The 17,419-nt window shown below is 42.5% G+C and overlaps 1 protein-coding gene across 1 annotated transcript in view; it reads right to left on the reverse strand.

The window, feature by feature from the left end:
- LOC124214285 (uncharacterized) overlaps positions 1-17,419 on the reverse strand; it is a 75,842-nt gene that overhangs the window by 22,216 nt on the left and 36,207 nt on the right. Inside the window, exon 3 of the mRNA XM_046616527.2 lies at positions 13,693-13,922. Coding sequence (XP_046472483.1) covers positions 13,693-13,922 — 230 coding nt within the window. The remainder of the gene's footprint in view (positions 1-13,692; positions 13,923-17,419) is intronic.

Below are 17,419 nucleotides of genomic sequence, written 5' to 3' on the forward strand. Positions count from 1 at the left end.
TGAACAGTCAGTCTTTCACTGATCTTTACCTGCGTATGAAGATCAAGCATCGAATGAAACGATCCCAAGTAAACGGGTCACGTCTCTCTTTCTCACAATCACGCAGAGAGATGATTGGCAAATGGAGACTATGACTCGACGTGGGACGAAGTTAGTTAATTAACCGCGAGAATCGAGTGGGCGATCGGGTAAACTGCCATTCGATACAGTGATACTATGCCCGACGTGCAGGCGAACGTAATCCGTGTCGATCCGATACCACGGATGTCATAATCGCGCTGCTAATTGCTTATGAATAATCGATCAACGGTACTAATCTAACCTTGGTTGCACCGCATTCAACATCACCCAACTGATGACTATCGGTGTTAGGACGTTTTTCCAGCAGATAGAAACCACCGACGCGAATGACGAAGACTAACGAAGATGCTTAGAAGTTTGAATGGTGCACTGGTCAGGGGTTAGCCAAGGTCGGGTCGTCGTTTGAGCCCCGCAACAAGCCCGATTTGTACCGACTTTGTAGCGTCAATTAAACGAGGCAACGTACCGTGGTGCCAATGAGCAACGATTTGTTGCGATTAGCGACGCAACTTGAATGGCGACTCGAGTCACGATCCTCGTCGTCTTAACACGCGTCTGTCATACCTTCGCAATATAACTTTTCAGTCTTGCATAATCGTGCATGCTACGTTTTCTCGTTAAGCGGCAACAGTTATTCAACATTTCTTGCAGCTATGTCGTAATCTTCTATACACACATTTGCTGTAACCTGTATCCGCAATTTTCTAATTTTCTGCACTTGAAATCAACTCGATACCTCAATTGATCCATGAAGCTCGTAACTGCGCTCGGAGATCGCTTCCGGCAAATTCCATGTTTCAGCGCAAGAGATTACGTTCGAGGATTCGTCGAACAGGGATATCGAAAGTCGAAGGATGAGAGAGGAGCAAAAAGAGATCGGATACATCGTACCTATCTACGTGAGAACGGCACCTTTCGACCAAAGGTTATCCTGATGTGATCCCAATTTTTCACCGTGGCTCGATAGATCGTAAATTCAAGAAAACTGCGGGTGGTTTACATTATATACACGTATAGCTAATGAATTATCCCGCGTATCCGGTCCGGCGGAGGAGATGAGAGGACCGGACGGCGCGGAGAGGCAAAGGGCGAAGGACCTTGTCGGGGTCAAGATTTTTCTGCATGGTGCCAGAGGAGAGTGTTGATTAAACCGCGGGACAGGCTTACCACACTCTACGGTCTGCATAAATCCACACAGCCAGCCGTCCGAGGTCTTCCCGGAGAGAGGACCACCTTGCAGCTCAATCCAAAAGTCTAGATTATAGAATATACAAACAGTTTTTTACCCACTGTAGGGGTTGAGACCCAAAGCCACGGTGGAACGCGTTACGTAAACATGAGTGGACGAGACGAAGTATCGGTCGGTGGTCTCTTTTTCTCACAATCGTAACGTACCTAGTTTTTGCCTGAAGGGTGGAATAAAAAAAAAAGAAAAAATGGGTGCTAGTTATTTATAACTGAGAAAGATGGAGGCTTGACATTTATCGATATATTACAAATGTCAAATTATATTTCAAGGGGAATAAGTTTACCCGAAACGAGATTCACCGTTTTATTAAAAATTGAAAAAAAAACTGCGATTTAAATTTTGACGCTCAACGGTTACCAGGCAGGGCTGCACGTCGAATCAGCTACCGTTGGCTCCCTCGCAATGAATCACGTGACGTCGGCACGTGACAATGGATACATGTCTCGTTAATGAAGATGAGAATTGTTGTTAATTGGCCAGTCTAGACGCGCGCGCACATTGATTATGCAAATGAATGGTTTAGGTTCTCACATTTCACTCGGTCTCAAGAATTCCGAACTACATACATTGGAATACTCGAGTTCAATTTCACGGTGCAATGAGACCTTGACTACGCTACTGAATTTCGAACAAAATAGCACAACTGCCATCCTCTTCGTTCAAGGTCGTGTCATTTATTACAGAACACGCAATTCATTTGATATTCGACGGATGTAACGTGCAAACGTGTATACTTTTACAAATATCGAGATGTAGGACAGCTATCCGACGGAATTACGATTGGGAATTATACATCCACCGAACCAGCGATCAATTAACCCTAATGATTCTAACTGCATTTGCGTCGATTAGGTGTAGACTTTTTGCCACGCGGTCCATAGATTACAGGAAATCGTGAACCCGGTTTCCAACTCGTGTTCGGATATACCTGTATCCACTTTCTCTCTCTTTAATGCTGCGTGCAAAAAACGTCGGCCATTTCCGCAGAGGATATTTTGCATTCAGGTGAGGACAAACGTGCAACCGCGACAGTAAAAATTGTTCACATTTTTTTGGCACGCCGCGTTCAAACCGTTTCATAAGTCTCTGTGCACATGTGACTTACCCACGCGTGACGGGTCAATTTTGATGGGTTCGCCTGCACGCGCGACGCCATAAATTAGACCCATGTCTAATGTGAAATGGTTACAGTCTTGTGTCGGCAAATGACGAGGTATAACACAACACAGCACAACTTTCCGCCCACCAGGGATGGGCCTCGTTAATCTTTGGGGCCGGGCGAACACGTGAGGTCCTTGACTACCTAGTATAGGAAAAATGTGGGTCGGTAGCCCATCAGCCCATCAAGCCGTCCGCTCCGGGGACCGAAAAAAAAGTAAACAAGAAAAATCGTTAAAACAGAAATTAGTCTCTCGATTCGAATCTTTGCTGCGTTCCTTCGCCGTGTCTTCACTTCGCTTTCTTCACTTCGACACCCTCAACAGGATGCAGGACACACTCCGAATAGTCAAAAGGCATATTAGCTATCGGATGATTTGTTGCAACATTCGAAACTTCGAACGGTGTCACTTTCGAATTGACTGAATGGTCGGAACGACAAATGGTTCAAATTTTAGAATCTAACAAATTTACTTTGGATACTTTCAAAATTTGGAATTCCTTTGAAGTTTTGACCAAATGTTGTTTTAACTGTCTGAAAATTGTGTACCATTATGAATTCCAATATATAAAAAATTGACGAAATTTCACGTATCGGTTAACCCAAATTTTGATCATTTCGAAATTCGATCCACAGATGCATAATTTTCCATTTCCTTGTTTTCCCGAGTAGTTTCTAAAAAGATTTGGGCAAATTTTGTTCCACGTTCCCTGTTTCCTATCCGCTCGCAGTAGCGACGTAGCTCGTCGGTGCATGAGCATGGCTGTAATAATTCTTGGCACCCGGAGATGCGTCGAATAATAGAAAGACGCAGCTGCAGAACCGGGATCGTTTTGTACCGTGAAACGAAGTGTGACCACGTTTGTACTCCGACACTCGCGAAGTGCCAAAACTGCAATAGCAGCACCAAGATATCTCTCACGCTAAACTTGGTCTACGGCGTCTATGGAAATTTGAGTTGGGTTTTGAATGTCTGGACGCAGCGTTTGAGTAAGGTTTCTGGTCGAGACTTTCCGGGAAATCTGGCATTACTCGAAGTTGATTGTATGTAACTTTAATTTAAAGATCGTTTTTACAAAGGTACATCAAGAACCTGCTATTTGTTTAATTAAAAGACTGTGTGATTAATATTTTTATTGACTTCAAGAAGGAAACTAAGATGCATATTAAAAGTACCAACTTTTTAATAAAAAGACAAATTAAAAAATTTACGGGAAGATACTCAAAGTTTAGTTCGGTTGGTTTTGTTCGAAAAGTGTTTAAGTACTTAAAATTTTAATTGAAACAAGAATGAATAAATAATAAATGTCGATGATTATTAATAAGCGTAATTTCACTTTGCATTTAATTAACAATTTGATGATTTTTAAAAAGTTTTGAAATTTCTCGAAAATTTGTGAAGTTTCGTTTAGTCCCGGGAAAAAAATAAGTCGAGAAATCAGAAAACCTACATTTGAGTGAGGCTGACGAAAGGGAAACAGTAATAATATACATATACTGGAGGAAGCAAATCACGATGAACATGAGCAAAGTAGGTGATAATATTTTAATTCGTTAACATCGTAACTCGGATGTTGGAGAACCGGCGATCAATCATCGTTTCGAATAAATCTCGTCCGCAGCATCTGCAGCATGCACGGTAAAAGATGTTCACGTGGTTGTAACGCGTCGTGTACAGGGTGCTATTAGCAACGATAATCAGGTTTATCTACTCTAATAATATATACGACCTTTCTACAATTCACATCACGAGTAAAGCATCTCGCCTAATTGCGTGTCGGCAGTCACGTATCTCGTACAACGCCGCGGAACAGCAGCTGTGCGTGGCTAATCAAATTCACGAAGGATGTCCGCGGAGTTTTTTCAATATCTTTTTAGTATCGTGCTCTACAGACATTCTCGCCAATGGACATCTACTCCTTTAGAAAAATGTTAAACCCGATAATGAAGGATACCCCGAAAACGAGGCACTTACCCCGTTCTAGTTCACGGATAACGAACGTATAGTGCTTGACATAAATAAAAGAAAGATAACAATGCTCCATTTCCCCAGTTTTACTCTCCTTGAAATTTATTTCGGATCGGACAATCATTAGGCAGCGAGTGGCTCTAATGGTTCAAGAGGTGCTCAGGGATCCAAACATGAGTCATCACCGTCCATTCGCGGAACCATTAAGACCCGCATTGCTCAGGGGTAGATATTTTAACTCGGACCTACGTACGCGATCCGAAGTATAAACGACCCCGATGCAATTTGCACGTAGCTTATTAATAGCGGTGGAAAAGAATCGGCGTCGAAACATGCAGACGTACGTCCACCTCTGCAGCTCGCTTCGTTTCGTGGTTCACTTCAAGTGCGGCAGTTTCATACCTCGGATCATGTCTTAACCACATTCCACGGAGTGGTGCCTAATCGCCCCCACAGATCAGTGTTTGAGCATCGTGGTCGAGCTTTTAATCTCCGCTGTAGTGCAGGTTCTGCTCATTTTTGACGTGCGTAAATACGCGCGCAGGGCAAATGCCAAGATCGAACTTGGGAGTGACGAGATTCGGGCTTACAAACGATCTCTTCAAACTTTGACTCGCTCGTGATTATCAACACGTATCGCATGTGTCGGCGCGTTATTATCGACGTCACGAGATCCGAAAGAGTTTTGTCGATGTGTGTAGCATGCGGTACGCATACGGTGCATGTACGTGGAGAGCGTATGCACAGTTAGGCACTTGTGCCTTGATAACCGTACTGCTACGCATATTGATATACCGTTACTTGGAACCATAGAGGTGCAAACGATCCGGTCCCTTTGTGTAACACAGTTCTTACAGCTGTTCGTCGATCCTCGGTTTAACGTGGGTGATCGACGATGTATTCGAGTATTCAAGTTCCAAAACTTGACTCGATATGAGCAAAAAAAGACTGAAAAAGGACGGATCAGAATCGATCCTGTACGTCTTGCCAGTCACTGGCAGGCGCTGTTTGTGTCACAATGTGCAGTGTGCAAGGTACGAGAGACTTTCCTTTCTCACATTGTGAATAAGAGACAGACGCATGTGCATGACACATTCGTACAAGCACTTGCAGGGCTACGTCGGTTTTTCATAGAAACGGCTGGGTTGATTTTTAAGCGTTGCAAGTGTCTACGCGTTGAATATCAAATTACGCTTACCGTCTGCCGACGATGAGAAGAATGTCGACGTAACGTGGAGATAACGCGAGGTGTGAAACAAGATTACGATAATCTACGCCCTACGATATGTCAAGGGAAATTTTCGCTGGGAGAATTTCACCAGCTTGAAATCATCTCGTTTGTCTATTCATTTGATTTTATGATTGGTTAATGCCTCCGCGTTATACGATCATCGTTACAATAATGAGGTCAGAGCGCTGTAATAAAGTTAGGTAAAGTGCTTGAACACAGTCGTACAAACTGACGCTTCATCATCAAACGTCTTCGAGAGTGATTCGAGGAATCGTTAACCGCAACGTTTCTCGTGATTATTTTAACTCATGTTCCGGCTAAAAAGGTCCTGCATGCTGCAAACGGTCCATAAAATGTTAAGGTTCTTTTCTCATCGTTGAGTGATTTCGACGAAGACAGAAGTCCCGGGCACGTATTACAATTTGTATCGTCGCGACGATGATTTCTCAAAATCCCTGCAGCGTGATTCAGTAACAAGGCAGTTGCTGCATGTGCGATTTTTAACTTTTGGCTTGCGTCCCTGTGAATCGGCAATTTGTTCACACCAGACAAACTGGCTAGAGAAGAGACAACCACCGTGATCTCATAGCTCAATCAACCGATCCAGTGATCTAATTTTAACGGTCCTGACTCATCACCCTGCACATTTTCAGAATCGACGATGCTGGCTTCTTGCCCGATACGTGCGGCACCCTCACCAATTGTGGGTCAGAGGTTTAAAACGGTCTGTGTGTGAAATGCTGAAGCACATGGTATTTCCGGATCGGCTTATCGCGACGAGCGTATTCGTCAATACGTATCCAAGCCCGTAAAACCGTCAACCGCAACTGGTGACGACGATTGTAAGTGAGTAAAAGAAATTGGGGAAAAAGAGAGGAAAGAGATAGGATCTCCTCACGTGCATTATCTCGTTACTGGACACCTGCGAGCCAGAACGCATTCAACCTGTCAACGTCTGAAGGACCGGGGAAGGAACATGTCCGTAAAAAAACCATAAATAAGTGGCTTCGATTGGTGCGTCTTTCGGCGATCGAGTGTCGGCCCGACGTGCCGCCGAAACGATTACCGTTTTCCAATTACCCAGTCTGTCAGCGCTTCTGTCTTTGCCGTAGATCACGAGCGATGTCTACCTATACGCCATATGCGAGACCCTCACGCACTCAAGTGCGTAATCACGTGCAGCGTGGGTAACGACCTACGTGAGTGCGATCGCATTATTACAAACCGTTCGAAACGCACGCACCGGACAAGACAAAAAAAAGGAAAAAAGAAAATTGAATGGAATTACAGGTATTCACTGTCAGAAACAATGTTACTTTCGGAACGCAAAATAATCTGGACAAGTTAGTTTAAGAACGCGCTTCCATTAATCTTGGACAATTAGTTTCGGAAATGGTTTTGTTGACGAGTAACGAATTGTTCAATTCCATTCGGCAACACTTAGCAGAGAACATACGTGTTTGAAGTGTTTCCCTACACGTAACATCGTTTCGATAACGAAAAACACAGTTCTGCAAAAAAAATTTTTTTTCAGCGGCGTGAGATATTTTTGGTAAATATTGTGCTTTCGAGTGTACTGAATCAAAAAATTACTTTCATTTCCCTCCGTCACGTACAGTATTCTTACGAAATACATGGTGTTTGCGTAAGAAAATAATAATAATAATGAAAAAACCATCATTTTATTACGATGAACTAAAAGATATTTCTTGTAAAATTAAACAAGCAATTTCTCTATGAAATTTATTTAACAGTTCGTGTTCATTCTTATCGCCTATGAAAACTTTTCTTCTTCTCTTTGATACACCTCAGAACACGTTTCAGCTTTCCATTTTATGTTTCCCTGTTTCTATTTATTTCAGAGTCTCACTCCAATGCATATTAAATGGAACTAAGAACTCACTTTTGCATAGGATTTTTAGAATCAAGAATAGGATACCAGATTTTGAATTAAACGGGAGCTTGACTCTAAATGAAACTACAAACACGAGTTTAAGAAAAAACCTGCCGCGATGGAACTTATTGAGTATTTTTCCCGGTCTCAGTGAATGAAACTCTGTAAGACACAGTATAAAGAAACTTGTACAGTTTTTTGATCGCAGACCTGTATAATAATCCAAATCGAGCAACGCATCGAGGGTTTCAATTTTCTTTAGCTCTCTTGGGCTGGCCAGATGGGTTATAATTGTTGCCCAAGTGCATGAATCTTGGCGAGTAGTAACGGATGGACGGGCAGAGACAGATGGGCGAACGGAGCCAAATATATTTTCACTTCCGTAATACGAAAATACGTTTTTAGTGATTTACGCCCATCAGCGCGACCTGCGACTCCGTCTAACGAGGACGTTATTCGGTTCGAACCGGGTTAACTAACGTCTAGGATCGTTTTCACGCCGGTTTAACTTACCTCCAGCTAGAACCAAGCCGTACTTTATACGTCAATCCATGCATACCGCCATTGCGCGTTCCCAATTCCTCGCAGACTCTCGGTCCCAACCCTCGGATCGAAAAACGCGATAAATCAAGATCCATGGTGATCGATTTCAAGTTCGGTTGTAATACCAAAAATAAAAGCGTATAATAAACACGACAAGCTTTGTCTAAATCGTATGTCTTGTCACGTTACTTTACGACCCTTTTGTCAGGACTTAATTCCAAAATTCTTATCACCACGAGTACAAAGACACCGTGTAAAGATAATCGAGATAAGAGCCGGCGCGGTTCGAATACCGAGTCGTGGAGTTTGAAAAATACTCGAGTGGAGGCAGTTACACAGAAGAAGAGGATTCCACTTGTTTCCTCAAGCCCTTAGACAGAGAAAGGATTACGTGGGCGTACACTTTGAGCACAATGTGCATGGCTTGGGAATTACGGGGGTATAACGAGACTTGGTAGCAAGTCCTTACAGTAATTCCAAAGGCCAGGGAAGCGAGCGATGCAGGAAAGTACCTGCACTTCAATTTAGAGACTCTCCGCGGAGAAGAACTGGGATTAGCCAGTATCCCCTACAGATGCACTGTGAGATACCAACTTCCTTAATTCATTCCTTCTTCTTACGCAGCTGGCTTGTCTTATCCCGAATGAACGGTCCTTCACAGTCGTAATTTATGATCGAATACGTCTTCTCTGTGAAGTCTTGTTACAGGACATTCGAATATTAATATTCCCTGATGGTTTGTAAGAAACGGAAGTTACATTTTTTACAGTTGTAAAATTGTTTTCGCATCGATTGACGTCTTCGCGGAAATGTGTACAGCAGGCGATAACTTACAAGGTATACCGTAATTATATACTCGAAAATGTATTCAAACCAGTAACATTTTCACTTTGTTAGCTGTAGTTTATGTTCCCTGTAACTACACATTATTACTTTGCATCAATCCGACACTTGAGGATAAGGATAAGAACATTACACCGTGATCCTGGGATCCTGAAAGCTGAGCGATATTTTATACCACGGTACTTGCAGAGTATATTTACAACCGGCGTATACCCACTTCAGTCTCTTTTTTTCCAACGTCTGGATCATGGAAGTGCGAAATGCTCAGGGTTGAAAAAAAAGTTACAGGATTTAACGCACTTCGGGTCGAAGGCCGCGCTTACAACTGGCAAAAAACGCTAAAGAAGAAGCTCGGATAAAAAGAGGAGAAAAAGAAGAATAATCGTTTCAAGATGAAACGGTGAACGGTCAAACGTTCAAACTGCGACCGTCCGATGTAAGAGAAATATGAGCGTTCGACTGGCCCTTTGGGAATATATAAACTGGTACAATATATCGCACTGATATCGCAGTAAAAATTTTAAAACAAGCCTTGAGTGCCTCAGTTCTTGGCGAGTTTCGTACGCCACGTTGTATATTAACCAACAAGAATCGTTTTCCTTTGTACTATGTTACAGTAGACTGAAAACCAAGCGATAAGTATTTTTTTTTTTTTTTTTTTACCATTAAACACATCAAGCGGGTGAAAACCACCCTTCAAAGTAAGGCTCAGTTTTCAGTCTACTGTAACATATTACAAGAGAAATCAAATCGGAGATATCGACTAGGGGTACCATCCTTGTGAGTAAAAGGGGGGGAGGACTTGTTGGTCGAATCACGTTGGAAGGAAGGAAAAAATAAATGTCAATACAAATGAAATATTGCTGTATAACTAGAAGAGGTGGTTCCGAAATTAGTCACAGCGCGTTTTTTCGTAATCCTTGTGAAAATCCACCGCGACTGCGGAGAATTTGCGTCTGCTACGAAAGGCTTTATGATAGTTATAATAATATTATAAAAGGAACGATGCGTGATTTAATAATATCTAGCGCCAAAGTGCTTCCGCGTGTTGCCCAGATTCGTCGGGGGATTAAAACTGTCGAAATTTTTTCTACGCTTGAGGACTCCCAGACCACAGCCGATGGATTATGTTTGTGAAAACCGTTAAGGCTCGATGGATTATTGGAAAAATATTGAACCACTGGCTATCGCTGTGTTATTTTTTACCGCAAGTGTTATTTACGTTCCACGGTGTGTTGGTTTTACCCAGCACAGTGCGAAACGCGCTCCAAGTTGTTAAATACAATAATACGTGCAGTCTGCAACGACGTATAAAATTCCCAGAGTTATATCACACGAGGTGAAATTTTGTGAAAAATAGTATAAATTTTTATGGTCTTTAATCTCACTTGACCCAAATATCCCTGTATATTCGTATGATGCTCATTTAGATTTATTAAACTACTTATTTTTCTTTCATCTTTTTCGTCGCGCTCACGTTTTGTCCTACAATAATTATATACGGAGTTTGACAAACGCCAGAAATATCTCCAGTCGGTTTTAATGCGCGTATGATATAAGTTGTATGCTTAATGTATGTTACACAACTACCGTTCCGGATGAATGTGTCATCTGTAAACGGGCCGTTATAATCACCGACGGTTGTAGAGCGAAAAAAAGCATCATGCACGCGCCATGTACGGATATGTCTTACGAATCGATCTTCTACGTCTAGTCGGATTCTGCACCGAGAATTCCGAACGTCGAGGCTTCCAGCTCGATACAAGTAATTTTTTGCCCCTACCCCCCGAAACAACGCGTGACGAGGACCTAAGTTCATCTCTTCAAGTACGTTTATCACGCATAAATGATTCGATTAACTGCATATTTTCGGCTCATGCATATATATTGTTGGAATAATATTTCGGTGAAATTGTCATTTCCGTTATAATTGAGAGCGGATTTTTTTTTTAGGAGTGTAAAGGAATAATTTTTTGAACATCTGAAATCGAAAATCTTTTTCATTCGTAAATAAATTTATGGCTTACGCTCGGGGCTTGGCTTTTCGATTATTTATTTTCATCTTCTTTTTTTTTTTTTGCAGGCAAGCAGTCGGAGAAATGGCGAATCCAACTCCGAGCCGTCAGATCGGTTAGATTAGGCGTTAAGGAATGTAATATAAATTGAGACGTTCTCGAGAGTGAGAAATCCTTATAAATGCCGCGATAAACGTGCATTATGTCTTTCGCCCCTGCGGGCAAAAAGCAGATTAATAACCGCGATATTTCATTGTAGATTTGTTACACGTATATTATACCAATATACCTTGCATAATCATTTCCACGTTCTTATTGCACGTATGAAATGCGCCAAGCCCTCTGCAGTGGATCGATCGCGATCGATGATCTTCTCACGAGAAGATTTATCGATCCCTCTTACGTACCTAAGCGATTGATTTGCGGGTTCACGTCACACTGAAAATTACCGTGCCTTTCAGCTTCGCGGAAAGACGTTAAATTTATTCTTTTTAAAACGTAGCCGACGCCGTTCGATTTATAATTTTCAACAGGAGCCAGATTCAGAATTATACCGTAATTAAACCTTTTTGCGAATCACGTTAAGCCACATTCTCACTTTCAACTCCGCGTTACGCGCAATCAAGAAGTCACGAAGCGATGTTTACAAGCGATTATGCTCAGAAATTCAACGGCTTCCTGGATTCGCGGGTTCACAGGTCACAGCCATAAGTGGCACCTGCATACCCTTTACGTTACACGGGGGGAAAATCGATTTCTTATGATTCGACGCCCGATTTTACTGCGATTTTTCACTCTCTCGAGATGCTAAATGAAAGGTTCAAGATTGTAATAGACTATTCCGAATCTAACGAAAAAAAATTCTCAAAATTGATATAATTTCAGACCGTCCAAGCTGCCCCGCCCCCCTTAACACAGTCCAGCACAAAGTTTTCAAACTTTAAGTTGGCACGTGATAAATTCAAGAGATATTTGACCTGCAGCACATTAATCGCAGGCTGAACAGCAGCGGAGCTGCCTCGGAGCAACAGACATTCGGCCGAGGCCTCGTGGAAATAGCTCGGCTATGATAGTTATGCAACGCGATCTTGGGATACGGGTCAAACCATTCTCTGGAAACGGATCGCTTCCACGTATGTAATGTACGTTCATATGCAACCGAATAATTTTCCCAGATTACTTTCTGGCCCCGCAGCGTTGGACAATATTTATACGGCCTAAGTGTCAGAGATATCGCGTCGACGTTGTCTTAAAAAAAAAGTGTTGAAAAATTTAATCAACCGACATTAATACAAATGTTCTGTAGTTCCCGTATAATTTATCGGTAGTAAGTGATGTATATGATTTAATTGACCTCGATAGTAAGTGATGTTTGATGAAAAGTTTGCCGCATTTTTTTGAATAACAAGATATACATTTATTACATTTATTTCACAAAGACAAAGAGCGAAGGGGTTTTTTTTTCAAATATTTATCAATAATGCGAAAATTTTGAGAATGTTGCCGTAATAAAAATTTCCCATTACACAAAACGTGACTTTGTGCAAAAGCAAAAGCAGCTGAAATCGGTAGAAAGTTTCACAAAAATTCGTAGCACGTTACCAAGTATTGACGAATGGTCAAAATTAAGGGTGGGATAGAGCTAGTTAGGTCAGATCGTATGCTCGAGTCAGAATACAGGAAATTCCCAGAGGCACGATGTGTGTTGCATGACGTTAAAAGAACGGCTTACATCGTATCTAAGGTGAACGCAAGCGTTGCACGAAGGCTGTATGGAGTTTTTGTTTCTCGCATACCGTTTTCAAGTTTTGTTCACGAGAAGCGACAGGCGTGCGAGGAGTTTATTCACACAATATCTCTAAACTGCAGTCTCCAGACGAGCGTAATCTAGATTTATCTTTTTCTTCCTAGCTGCATGGCCACGATACCGCAACCTCGGCGGCTTCAGAACGCGGTACGTAAATACAAAGGTGGCTTTATCTCCCGCGGGGCGAAATAGACCCAGTACATGCCCCACAAATTGTTTTAAAATCATTTCAAGATTATTCCATAAGAGAGGGAAGACGCTCAACTCTACCCCCCGGCTTCCTTGGTGGTCCGCCGTTTTTCTATATCAAATTACCCCGAGGAATTATAAGTCTGTATTTCAACCAACAGCCCGAGGCTTTTCCAACTCAAAAGCTGAAATTACTCCTCAAGGCTAAAGTTTGAGCATTTCTGTTGAAATTGGATGGAAACAACGTCTGGGATTCATTTAAGAGGGGATTCCATTATTTTCGATAAATTTGTCGCTTTTTCTAATTTTCTAGTAAAGAAACTGTACAACGGGTCAATCCGAAATTTGTCATGCGGATTTATTTGTCTCTTGCACATGCGTGTAAAATAAAATATTGTTGGGTTCTTGTTTCAGGATTAATGGGAAGACTCAAATCGTGCGGAGCGTCAACTGGACGTCATCGTGCGTCGAGGGGAGGTGGGAGGCATATTTTTGGGAAGATATGAATTAAACTTTTGCTGTCAATAGACAAGTGATAAATAATACCAAAATTTCGCATTGATCCGTTGTACAGTTTCGTCACCAGAAAATTAGAAAAGAGGGGGGAAAAAAAATGGGAATCCCCTCCTTAAGCAAAAAGTATTTGCTAGTTCATCTTACATCGATGAGAATACGGGTGGTACGGGTACCTATAAAATGGCAAAAGACTCACGTAGAATGAGAGCTCGATGGTGTCGACGTGTTTTGGCACGCAGGTCGTGTCGGAGGTGCAGCATCCTGTGTCGTCGGCGCATCTGTGAAGCATAGTGCAGTGGGGCCTGTAGGTCTTCGAAGGACTCGGATACACGTCACGCACGGAGACGACCCTTGGACGAGGCAGTCGGCAGGTGCCCTCTTTAGTCATCATTCGAACATGGTCGATGGCCTTCGAGATGTCGGGGTCTGAAACGAAATTATTCAAATCGATAAACTTTCATATTCCTGCAGTGGAACGGAAAAAGAGAGTGAGAGAAAGAGAGAGAGAGAGAGAAATGAATTGAGCATAGATCGCGATCATCCCGCAATGATCGAGACCCGAGGGAAATTGCTTCATCGGTGAGCCCTGATACCTAATCGAGACGGCTCGTAATGGGATTATCGCCGCACGTCCCATCAAGCGTTACTCGTCGTTTGTCTCAACTCGAATGTCCGACGTGACGTACGTCGTTGGACGTTCTACACCGAGGGACATTGCGCTCGGAAATAAAAAGATCGAAGAGATTTGTCGGCGTTGCGTGTGGACTCTTTAGCGGCCTGCAGTGTCGCCTTGGTGCATTATGCATTTACGCGGCTACCTCTCCTCGGCACAAAAACTACGGTACGGAGTTTCCTGACCATCGCGTCGGATCGTTTGATCGCAGGGAAAGAGCCGAAATATGTGAGGTGCGATGATAACGACGGTTGTAAATCACCGTCGACTGTAACAAAGTAACTTGAATTTTGTTAGAAGACCAGGGGGAAATTATTTTTCATTTTCATTAGATTCCGGGCGCACGACTTTAGTCTTCGACGAGAATCGTAGGTCGAAAGCTCGGATCACTTCACACTGCGATCGTTCAACGATGAGGACGTTTGCCGTCTCACAACTTAATTATCTGTATCAACTGTCCAATTCATTCCAGCAGATTATCGAACGGTAGTTCGATGATTATTTCCCTATCAAGAAGGAAAAAATTTATCCAAGTACAGACCATTAACATTTTTTATTTCAACCACGTTTCGATTCGACAGTCTTTCGGTTATTGTAAAAATCGTGCCCCGTAGGATTTAAATATCATCAGAGTGATCATAGTCCGAGTAGTTAATAAAACGAAATTCAATACTGCTGTCTCTAGCTTGCGAGTATATTCAAAGCCCCGCGAGTGTAAGTCCTCAAAGGTGTGAAAAGATCGTAAAAAGGCGATAAAAGAGGTCCAAAGTCTTAAGTATGAGCACACACCAAGATGCGGAATCCTAATAGAAACGCCAGCATTCGTGAAGGAATTTAGTCCGCATGTTTTCGACTCATTGTTGTTGTTGTTTGTTTTTTTCTTTCAGCATATTCACTGCTTTCCCAAAAGAGACTGATCAGCTTCTATAGGTAATATAATTAAAGCGTGGGCGGTTCAAACGAGCGCGAGAAAGTTGGAATGGGATGCTGCGATACCTATACGGGTATGCGGTACCTGCAGTGTACAACTATTTCAGGAACATTTCTCACTGTCTTACGGTGTGATCTTTCAGTTGCCACGTCACGATGCAGGCACACGCACTCCGATAGCGTGGGCGTCATGTTACTGCATTCTCGCGAGAAGATGTCGCTTCGATGTGCATGTTGGTACCTACATCGTCGAAACAACTCCGGTACCGCGAAATTATCTTCTTCCCTGAGGTGCTGCACCTGCTTCACCTGAGAATTCCTGGACGGTGACCTGCGACGAGATCAGCAGTGAAAGAAAACATTCGCGTTCATTTTGCTCGGGATTACCGGATTCTTTCTGGCGCCATTTTCTCTATCGGGGACTAGACACGTCTGTCAAAGTGAAAGCTTTCAAATCGTTTCTCATTTCTATTTCCGTCTGTCGACACACTTGCGTAGTTTGGACCGACAAACTGTTCGGCCCTTCAAATTCTTACCTCAAACAAATCTCTTGGGTTTTATAATATCGGTGTGTACAAGTGACACCGAAAGTGCGACACGTAAAGCGTTGCTCGATAATCAACGCTTATACTTTCACAAAGATTGTCTGGATGTGTCGAAATCATATTTTGATACGACGTCTTTCTCTGGACGAAATACACAATCTCGAATGCTGGTAAAAATCCTTAGTTAAAAGTTCGATTTTGGGATTACTATTGAAGGGGTGAATCGAGTTCGAGTATTTTGCCTTATTTCACCACATTTCGACAATTTTTGCTGCGCTCCTGATGCAGATTATGTCACTGTGATATACGATTGAACAAAAGCGAGATGCCGATGAGCATACAGAAAGTAAGTATCAACAGGCGAATGGCTAAAGTCCCGTCGAACGATCGTTACGTAAAATCGTGAGGTTGTCATCGAAGGCAGAGTGTCGCCTGGTGAACGGAATTGCACAATATGCTGCTCATCCTCGGAATGTGATTTAAGACGAAAATATTTTCGCTCATTTCGCCTTGTTCGCCAGAGTTCAAACATTATTGTTGTATACGAAATGTAGAAGAATATTATCCAGATACCTACAATAAAAACCATCGTTTGTTTCGGATATCGAATGACGTCCCTGTAATCATTGGGGCATTAATCATCCCGGTCAATCAGTCAGGAACTTCAAAAAACTTATCTCCGAACCCCGTAGCGACGGATGGAAAGACGCACTAAAAGTCTTTCAACACCTTGATCTTCCCATTGCCGTGGTCGTCGATGGTAGTTTACGTTAGTCGCTTTCCTTTTGCAGGCCGCTCACTGCGCGGTTGTCTGAACTAGTGTAAACTCCAGAGTAAAGCGATCCTCTTATGTACGTATTTTTATTCACCTACAGTTCATCCTCCCATAAAACTCGATCATTCGCCGAATGCCTGGGAGCGAGGGTTCCTCTTAAGATCTAAAAGTACCTTCAGCGTCTCGAGAAGCAGCCAGAGAAGTATGTAAGAGCCTTCCACTCGACGTATCCGTGTGGTGGATTATATTATACACAAGGGAGTTGAAGTTACAGTTTGCAGCCGAACGCTTTTGACCTCTGATAATCGCGAATTGTGTAAACAGCTGTAGCAGCTCGTGGCAAATAAATGAGAAACGATATCGGAGGGAATCGAAAGAGAGAATTATAAATAAGCGAGGAAACGTTGGGGAATGAAATATGCTGTAATATAATAGCCTCGTTGTCCGGTGTTTTGATAGCCTCGCATCATTGTCTCGAACTAACATGTTCCGTGAAAAAAGATGGTGTAAGAAGCTGACCTTTCACACCAGAGCGGCGTGACATCAGCTTTTTCTTTGCCACTGCCTTTAGCCTGTAACCTACATTATTTATCTCTGTATCTTTTTCTATCTCAACAATTAGAGAAAGAGAGAAAGAAGAGGCGAAGAGACTACGACAATTACAGGAAACGGTGATCAACTCTGAACGATGCGAACCTTTTAACCTGTGGCTAATTAGGGGGACTTTTATGGGCAAGAAATCGATTTTCGGTTTCTTGCATTTTTTTTTTTTTGTACACTTTCATCCCTCCTCTGAATGGATCCGTATCGATTTTGGCCCTAAAAAAATATTTCGGGGTCGAAAACCTTCAATTTGTATGAGTCTTCATACAGCAACTCTTTGAGAATTTCAAGTTCGAATGTATTGTTCTTCACTTTTGATTTTTCAAACTAACGCGCAAGGTTTCCGCCACACTCTTCGACCGATTCACCTTAAATTTTTGCACATTGTTTTTTTTTC

This window comes from Neodiprion pinetum, chromosome 3, assembly GCF_021155775.2.
Source record: "Neodiprion pinetum isolate iyNeoPine1 chromosome 3, iyNeoPine1.2, whole genome shotgun sequence".
Classification (NCBI taxonomy): Eukaryota; Metazoa; Arthropoda; class Insecta; order Hymenoptera; family Diprionidae; genus Neodiprion; species Neodiprion pinetum.